The 8861-nt window shown below is 51.1% G+C and overlaps 1 protein-coding gene across 16 annotated transcripts; it reads left to right on the top strand.

The window, feature by feature from the left end:
• Positions 1 to 595: 595 nt before the first annotated feature.
• On the top strand, positions 596 to 6174 carry EOLA1 (endothelium and lymphocyte associated ASCH domain 1). Of its 16 annotated transcripts, none has more exons than XM_081126325.1 (5): positions 596 to 694; positions 1973 to 2023; positions 2800 to 2957; positions 4451 to 4733; positions 5571 to 6174. In XM_081126325.1, the coding sequence occupies exons 4-5, from the start codon at positions 4481 to 4483 to the stop codon at positions 5822 to 5824; spliced, it is 507 nt and encodes a 168-aa protein (XP_080982451.1). In that variant the 5' UTR covers positions 596 to 694; positions 1973 to 2023; positions 2800 to 2957; positions 4451 to 4480; the 3' UTR covers positions 5825 to 6174. The 16 variants fall into 16 exon arrangements, with proteins under 16 accessions (XP_080982451.1, XP_080982450.1, XP_080982436.1 ...); XM_081126324.1 differs by having other exon boundaries at positions 604 to 743; XM_081126310.1 differs by having other exon boundaries at positions 604 to 889.
• The last annotated feature ends 2687 nt before the right edge of the window (positions 6175 to 8861 follow it).

Raw genomic sequence — 8861 nt, 5'->3', positions numbered from 1 at the left:
ACCCTGCCAGCTCTGCCCCACACTCCCCGTGGCTCCACTCCCACTCAGCTGTCCTCCTCAGCTTCCCTTCAGCTATGCCCTGCTCCTCCAACTTTCTGGCAGCTTCACCTTGCTCCATCCCTAGCTATGTGCAACTAAGCCCTAACACCTCCACAGCAATCGGTCCTGCTCCAACCCTCAGATCCACCCCCTGCTTTCTCACAGTTCTACCTCCAGCCACTCCTCCAGTTCTTTCCACACGTCATCCTCCCCAAAAGTTCCGCCTCCTGCCACAGTTCCGCCCCCAGCAACCCCCTCCCCAACTATTTCCCACCGATCCGCCCCCAGCTCTCCCCACTACCCAGCTTTCCCTACCTCCTCCTTCACCCCCGAAGCTCCTCCTCCCCCAGCTCTTTCCCATCAATCCTCCCCAGATATTGCTCCCTGAGCTCCGCCTCCTCCACTCCCTCCCGCGGCTCCTTACCCTGCTTTCTCATAGTTCCACCCCCAGCTACTGCCCTTGGCTTTTTCCGCCTATAGCACCTAGATACTCCTCCCCCAAGTCCGCCTTCTCCCAAAGTCCCGCCCCCTAGGTTTGCCTAGCCCTGCCCTTTCCGCTGCCAACCCCGCGTACTTTTGGTCCTTCCTCTCCGTTTCTGGCCACTGGTCCGGAGGCCCCTACCTGCCCTGGTCATCCCGCGAGCCTCAGTGTCCCGTGAGTCCAACAATGTCTCCTAGCAACCGTGGCCTGCGTGTGTGTCTACGTATGTACTTACGTGCGTGTTTAAGTTACTGCCTGGCTGCTTACCCACATGCCAGCTACTTGCTTGCAGAATCTAGGCATGCGTGCTGCTGAGTCAGGGCGTGCTGCAGCGTCAGGGCGTGCTGCTGCGTCCCGCGTGCCACTTAAGTACGTATGGTATGTGTTTATGTGCCTTTGTAAGCTAGCAAAAAGGGGGTTTTTGTATCTGCCCCGCTGGGCGGTAACTACAGCCAGTGCCGGTCACCAGTCACCTGTTCGCGATCCCAGCGCAGCCAATGCGCAGTCAGGTTGCGGCCCTGGTGCACTGTGGTGTCGCCTCTTCCCAGAGTCCTGGCCTCCTTAGGGCGTGGGAGGCGGTCTTCTCGGCACTGGCAGTCTCGCAGGGCCGCGGGGAGGTGGCGGACTGGCCTTTGTGGTGGCCTCAGCTGGGTCAACACAGAGCGTAGCCACTTGCATGGCCAGTGGCGCCAGGACGACCTGAGTCACCAGAAGAGAGCCAGGACGCTCAGTGCAGCTGCTGGCCTGCTGGGTCTTCCAAAGGACAGTACTTCAGGGTTGGGGTTTACTGTGCTGTGGGTTTGAAAGCATACTCCACCACAGCCCAGGTCGCACTTCTGTGTCTCCTCCTCTGGCTACCTTCACTTGCCCACCATTCTTGTGTGTGTGTGCCTGCAATGGGCCTCTGTGGCCTCTGCTCATAGAAACGAGTGTACTGGTCCACATGCGCAGGTCTGTCCTCTCTACTTACCGCTTGGCCCTTAGGCTCTCACCACCCCACCTCACCCAGACCCTAGGCTGTGTGGTACTCAGCTGGTTGCCCATGGCACCCCTCGCAGTGGGACCTACCCAGGATTACATTGAGGGGAATGGGATTGTAGGGTCCCCAAATCTTTACCAGTTGATGATGTGAGGGAAGGTGAGATTTTTTCTCCTCCTGGATACGGGGTCTGCTGGGCTGTAAGAACATGACCCACTTACCTGAAATGGTTTTCTCTGCTTCTGGCTAGGCCATCATGTGGTCCCTGACCAGGCAGGGGATGACAGAGCCACTGCCGTGATGAGCAGACCAAACCCCGAGTGAGGGACCACAGTGTGTTTCCCACCAGTTAGAACCTCCTCTGTGCTGGTGGTTTCCAGTCCTTGCTGAGTATAAGACTGTTCTGGTATGTTAGCCAACATTGCTGTTTTGTCCCTAATCACCTTGTCTCATTATCCCTCATCCTTGTGCAGGTGAAGAAGTAGAGACAAGTGGAAGAGTTTCTTCCTCAGGCCACAAAACAGGTACTCTGCACCATGAGGCGGAAGGGTACTCAGCCCCCTTTGTGCCATTATAGTTATCTCAGTTCTCCTTAGGGATGCTACCCATCCAGTTCAGTTCTCCTTGTGATTTTGTGGTGTTGAGGAGAAAAGGGCCAATAAACTCAATGGCAGAAACTAGGCATATGCCCCAGTAGAACAAATGCAAATGGCCAGACCACAGGGGGACATCCAGCCTCCGTCATAAATAATCCAAACCCAATGACTAGGGTGACCCTTCATCACCTGTCAGGTGGGCAGAGGTTAAGCACAGTGATAATGCTCAGAGCCAAGAAGCATGTGAGGATATGGAATCCTAGCCCATGGTTGGCAGAGTATGCATGGGCTCTGTGGAACTTCCAACTTCTGTGGAAGGCCATTAGCTGGTGTGTATCAGCATCTCAGATGTGCATGCAAGTGACCCAGGCCTCTTCCTAACAAGTCTACAGTCGAGTGTTTGGGGTAGTGTTCTTTATAGTGGCGGAAAGTGCAAAGCGGCCTGTGACTCTTCATCCATAGGGGAAAGTCAGTCAATCATGGGGCAGCTGACAATGGGATACCATGCAGGCAGCAAAATATAAGCTAGAAGAAATGTACAGACGTGAAGGAATGTGCTTGATGTACTGTCAATGGCAAAATCATTTTCTACTCTGTGGAGATCTGCGGGAAAGAGCTATGCCTCTGTAGTTGTTTGCCAAGATAGTCACATCAAAGCACCACAGCCCAAGTGGCTTAAACAACAGACATGTCTTGTCTCACAGTTGCGGAGGCTGGAGGTCAGAGATCAAGGTGTCGGCCAAGTTTGCCTCTACTGAGGACTGAGAGAGAATCTGCCCATCTCTATCCCCAGCCTTCTGATGGTTTGCAGGCAAGCTTTGGCATCCCTTGGCTTATAGATCTTGATCTTCATCTTCACAAGGTATTCTGCATGCATGTCTGTCTGTAAATTCCCCCTTTAGGTGAGGGCACCAGTCATTGCATGAGGGTCTCATTTTAACTTGATTACCTATGTAAAGCCCTTTTCTTTATGAATAAGGTTCTGGGGTGAGCAAGAGGGGTGGGATCCAGAGCACAGGGTTAGGTGACCCAGCCAGAGAAAGGGAGAAGGAGCTGGGCACAGGGACTGGCAGGATAGTGGGCTGGGAAAGGAGTGGACACAAGGCAGCTTTCATCCTCTGGCCCTTGACTTTGAGAGTGGGTGTGTTTTCATAAACATAAGGACATAATAGCTGAGGTGAGGTTTATGTCCTTTAAAGACAGGATGAGACAGCCAGAATGGGGGTGCTCATGTGAAGGGCAGAGCCAAGGCTTAGGCCCTATGATGATGTGTAACCACCAGTCGTGACAGTCCTGTGAGATGCCAGGTACTTAGCCCTGTGGAGACTGAGCTCCGCCAGGTACTGTAATCTGGCTGAGTCTTTGGCCTGGGTTCTTGCTACTGCCACTGCACAGCTCTGTCCTCCAATGAAGAGGAAGTACACCCATCCCTAGGTACCAGGAAAGGTGACAAGGACGGGATGATGCAGTCAGGGCCCCCATGATCATAGGTCATCTATTCATCACTTGGTGCCACCTTCTCAACTGTAGAATGGGGTGACAGTGGTGCTGCCCCTACCCAGTTATTTAGGATTGAATTCTAGGATCCATGGATCATGCCCATCCTAGGGCCTGGCATAGGGATAGTGCTTGGGTACCTGTGCCGGTTGTTCCTGCTCCTGTTCATTTCTCTAGGCTCGGGTGGGGGCCCGGGTGTCTGCTGACAGCAGATAGCAGTAGTGCAGCCAGGAGTTGGAGGAGGGTGGCACCCAAAGAGGTCGGAGTCAGGGTCAGGAGGAGACACCTGGCAGAATTATCTGAGCTCACACAGTGTCCCCAGGGCTCAGCTGAGGTTGGATCCCAAGCATTTGCAATCAGCATCCCTGGGAGAAGTGCCAGGGTGCTCAGGGACCTGCAGCATCTGATAGTGTTGGGGTGGGTGGAGGTGGGGAGAAGAAGCAAAGCCCAGGATGGTCTGTGCTGGGAGAGGACTACAACCCACCCACCAGCTGTGAAGCCAAAGGGCCCTCCCTCCTTCCTGTGTGCTCCCCTGACCTTAGTGACCTCCTTTGTAGAACTGAGTACAGTGTGTCCTGACTGCCTTTTTGTAGCTGTCTCACTCCCTTCCTTGAGCTCCCCAAAGACTCCATCTAATGATGGACAAGGCATCCACATTGCCATCCCTTTCCATTGTGCCTGGCAGCTGACTGTATGGTAAAAGGAAGAAGGATCCCCACATTCTCTGCTCTCCCACCGTCCCTGTCAGTGGGGTTCCAGGGCCTCCAGGGGACACTGAGAAGAGGTAAGCCCACAGGCATGAACTTGGAGGGCTGGTGCATGATGCTTATTGACATTCACGCTTCTGCATTTCCATAGGCCACGTGAAGCCCACGGATCTCTGGGGAGATGAAGTTCTGCTGCCTCTCCTTCCGGCAGCCTTATGCAGGTTTTGTCTTAAATGGGGTCAAGACTCTGGAGACTCGTTGGCGTCCCGTGCTGAGCAGCCACCGGCACTGTACCCTCGCAATCCACATTGCTCACAGGGACTGGGAAGATGCTGTCTGGAGGCAGATGCTGCTGGAGAGGCTGGGATGGAACCCCACGCAGATTCAGGCCTTGCTTCAGGAAGGGGAGAAGTATGGTCGTGGAGTGATCGCTGGCAAGTGGCAACACCCCAAGCACTGCTCAGACCCCTCCAAGGGTACCCCCAGGACCTTGCTCAGGAATTTGGGGCTTGTTTTCTTTTTAACCTGTTGGGGTGAGGGCTGCAGTTTTTGTAAGCAGCACACCTTCAAAGGGGCAGCAAGGCGCCCTGGGCTGGGGTTCCATGGACAGAGTTTCTACAACCTGGGTGAACTCCTCTGTCCACTCTAGGCCTCAGTTCCCATTGGTGATCTGAGAGGCAGGGAGAGGCCCCAGTTTGCATGTGGTGATGTGTGTGTGTGTGTGTGTGTGTGTGTGTGTGTGTGTGTGTGACAGACCAGGAGAGGCCGCACAGCACACAGAGAGGGTTGGGCGACCTCCAGACTCAGGCAGCCTGCCTGACTTCACACACCTGCCCCATGCCCACTGCCCATGGCATCCTGAGCAAGTTCCCTCATCCCTCAGTGATTGAGGTCCCACATCAGCCCCTTTCACCTAGTGAAGTACTTGGGACCTAATTGCCTGTGGGTTCGGCACAGCAGCCGGGGTCCTTCTGACCTGTACACGCTGCCCTCAGCAGTCTAGCTGGGACCTGCCTATTACTGGGTAGAGCTGTAGAGGACCAGGCCCTGTCCTCTTCATTTCTCTCTCTCCCCTGGCCTCACCCAGAATTCCTTGAACAGAGTTAACACATTGGAAGCGCTCAGTCAGAGGGTCCCAGCTCACTCCATGTCCATTTGGTGAAATCAGCCTGGTTTCTAGTGGTCGTAACTTTGAATAACCGTTTTCTCTCACAGGCAGACCTTGGTTTATAGAAGGAAAAACATCTCTCTGCTTCTCTCTTGGTGCACAGGGCTCGTTGACATTGGGGAAACTTTTCAGTGCCCAGAAAACTTAGCTCCTGATGAGGTCATGGAACTGGAAAATCAGGCTGTGTTGACCAATCTGAAGCAGAAGTACCTGACTACACTTTCAAACCCCAGGTGGTTACTGGAGCCCATACCCAGGAAAGGGGGAAAGGATATCTTCCAAGTAGACATCCCAGAGCACGTGATCCCCTTGGGGCAGGAGGACTCCTCACAGGAAGGTTACCGACAAACCAGCTGAATCATGACCATCAACTGGCCATCATGCCCCAGACGTAGAAATCAGGTTCAATCTGAATTGGCACCACTGTGCAGAGCACTACCCACCATCTGCTGTTCGTGTAAACAGATTTCTGGGCTCAGATGTAGGGGGCTTTCATCCTGAGATGCCATTCTGGGCTGATTGACAGTCTCAAGGACTTTGACCTTTAGGGAAAAGGGAAAGCTGCTGCCGCAGTCCAGCCGCAGCGGGAGTCAGGGTTGCCGAAGGTGGGCAAGGCGTCGGCACTGGGAGACAGCAGACTACACAACTCAGAGGTGGTGTGACACTGTTCCACTTTATTGAGAATCAACATGATCTTTTATACTTTCTTTTTTGGCTACGATTACATTTTTTCGGTTAGCAAGCAAGAAATATTATTCACAGGTTAAACAATACAAGTTTTGATTTCATCAGAACGGAACAATTTTGACTTATTTTTTAGAATAGAGGAGAAAGGAAAAATCAGTGACCTATAGAGTGATAGATGTGGCTTTGTTTGCAGCAGGAATATATTGGCTTGTGAGACAGAAATTTTATATAATATTTGCCTGTGGTTACTACTTCGTATGGTTATATTTTAACTGTGGACCTATTCATAAGCTATTATATTCTTCTTGCCATTTTCTTCTAAGAAAAGAGTGCCTTTTGCCATAGCTATTGATTAACTGCTTAAGAATGCTTTCCTTTTGTTTCTTTGGGAGCAAGCACCAGCGTGGCTGCTGCCTTGCCAAGCGTTTCATGAAGGGCAAGTTCTCATACTGACCATGCCTTCCGTTTACAGTAACTGTTCTGATTCCGTTCTCATTGGAAGCACCTGTGTAAGGCAGAGGAGGGTCTGGTGGCCTTTTCACACTGTTAGCCCTTCAGGGGGATGCCACAATCTGCCATTTATTCTATATGCTACCCAGGGTGGTCCTTGTACAGTAGGCAAGGGGCGATGGCCTTTTTCCTGTCCTCGACTAATCCTGCATTCATAGGCAGAGGCACTTGAGGATAGGCGGCCGTGTGAGCTCAGCTTTCTCTAGTTCCTCCATAAATTCCTTATTGGGGGTGCCAGGGGGAGTTTTCCTAGCTACTTCTAATAACTATTTGTTAAAGCATCCGGCACATGTGATAGTGACTGGACTTGGGGAAATCAGGATTTCTTCAGAAGTGAGAACATTGTTTACCATTCCCAGGTTAGTTATTGATTTATGGCCCAAAATCCCCCTCCAAGGAGGAGAAGGGATATTCCCGTTAAGCCAGTTACTCCCACCCACATGCCATGTCCTCTCCTCAGAAGACACCTTCCGTGAAGCTTCCTCTCCACGTCCGGATTTTGTCAGACGACATGGTTGGGAGAGGACGCGACAAGCTGCCACTAAATATCTTGGTGTTATCACTCATTTTGGGCCTGCTTCTTCCTGGGTTGTACAAAGAAATATGATTTAAGAGAACTGGTTAGTGTTCAGGGCTTCGTTATATGTTTTCCCCTCTCTTTGTTCTGGTCAAACTCGGTGCATTAGCAGCATCGAGGGGACCTTGTGGTAGGGCTATGAGTGGGCACTGAACAATTACCTGAGGGTGACCAGCCAGGGATGGCCTCATTTACTATGAAAGGGACATCAGACTTTGAAAGAAAGCACCTGTCTGTCCTGGTAAGTGACTCTTGTCTGTTGTAAAAGTGTCCCTTGGCTCATGAAGCCATGTGTTAGACAAGTCACATAGCTACTTCATGACAAAAAAAAAAGCTCTGGGTGGTATGGCGATAGACATTTGACCCTGTGATCCTTCTAGGAATATAAACTAATAAACCCAAAACACCAATCAGAAAGAACTTAGGCACCCCTATGTTCATAGCAGCGCAATTTACAGTAGCTAAGATCTGGAAACAGCCCAAGTGCCCAACAGTAGATGAGTGGATAAAAAAGCTGTGGCACATTTACACCATGGAATACTATGTAGCCATAAATAAGGATCTCTTATCCTTTGGGACAGTATAGATAGAACTAGAGAGCCTTATGTTAAGTGAGATAAGCCAGTCAGAGAAAGACAAGTATCACATGGTCTCACTCATATATGGAATACAATGAACAAAATAAACTGATGAACAAAACAGACCCAGAGACATAAAAGCATGGAACAGACTGAGGGATCTCAGAGGGAAGGTGGGGTGGGGGAGTGAGTGGGGAGAGATTACTCAAAGAATTTATATGCATATATGCATAACCTATGGACACAGACATTGGTATGGGGAAGGCCTGGGGGTGGGGTGGATGCAGGGTGGAGGGAGTCAATGAGGGAAAAAGGGGACATCTGTAATACTTTCAACAATAAAGATAATTTTTTTTAAAAAAAGGATCTGAAATACAGCTCTGATGGAAAAGTGATGAGTAGAGTCTTTTGTTTTTCTTTGGGGGCAGTCTTTATTTGGGTCTCTTCTAACAGAGTTAATAATGGTTGTTACCTGTGAGGATGATGGACTTTCTCCCAGGCATTGACTGGAATGGCCCATCTTCTGAGCCAGACTTCCTTGGTTGTACACCACTTAGCAGATGGGGTGGCCCGAGTCTTAGGTAGGCCTCCCTGGAAGGCCCCTGGAACTTGGGCTAGAGATGCTCAGCTGCTGATCAGAAGCCTGTGGACATAGGGGGGCCTGTGAGGAAAGACCCTCCTGTTTCAAGATGCATGACTAATGTCAGGTCATTCCCCCAAGGTCAGGGCCCTGCAGTTCTGTCTCCTGACCAGCAGGCAAGGCTCAGGGGACCAGATCTTCCTGGGCTTGCCTCAGGACCCCCTAGCCAGGTCCTTGACAGAGTGTGTGAAACTGAAAGAGGACAGTGGGGCAAAAGCCTGCCTCAGGCCAGGATTTCTAGTCTCGGCCTTATCTGATGAGGTGTGTGGCATGGAAACAAAAGAACACGGACTCATAATTCTCATTGCTTTGTTTATTTACTGCCATGTAGTTTTGCTGTTTTTTAAAGACAAAATGGATTCATGGTTACAAAGTGGTGATTGTTTTCCGACACTTGAGACC

The sequence above is a fragment of the Miniopterus schreibersii genome (genome assembly GCF_964146895.1).
Source record: "Miniopterus schreibersii genome assembly, chromosome: X".
In the NCBI taxonomy this organism is placed as follows: Eukaryota; Metazoa; Chordata; class Mammalia; order Chiroptera; family Miniopteridae; genus Miniopterus; species Miniopterus schreibersii.
Note: the sequence above shows the minus strand (reverse complement) of the source record. Positions and strands in the feature narration are given on the sequence as shown.

Coding starts and splice junctions, on each gene's coding strand:
- EOLA1 (XM_081126325.1), top strand. CDS start 4,481: ATGAAGTTCTGCTGCCTCTCCTTCCGGCAGCCTTATGCAGGTTTTGTC. Junction 4,734..5,570: donor TGGTCGTGGAGTGATCGCTG/GCAAGTGGCAAC, acceptor CTTGGTGCACAG/GGCTCGTTGACATTGGGGAA.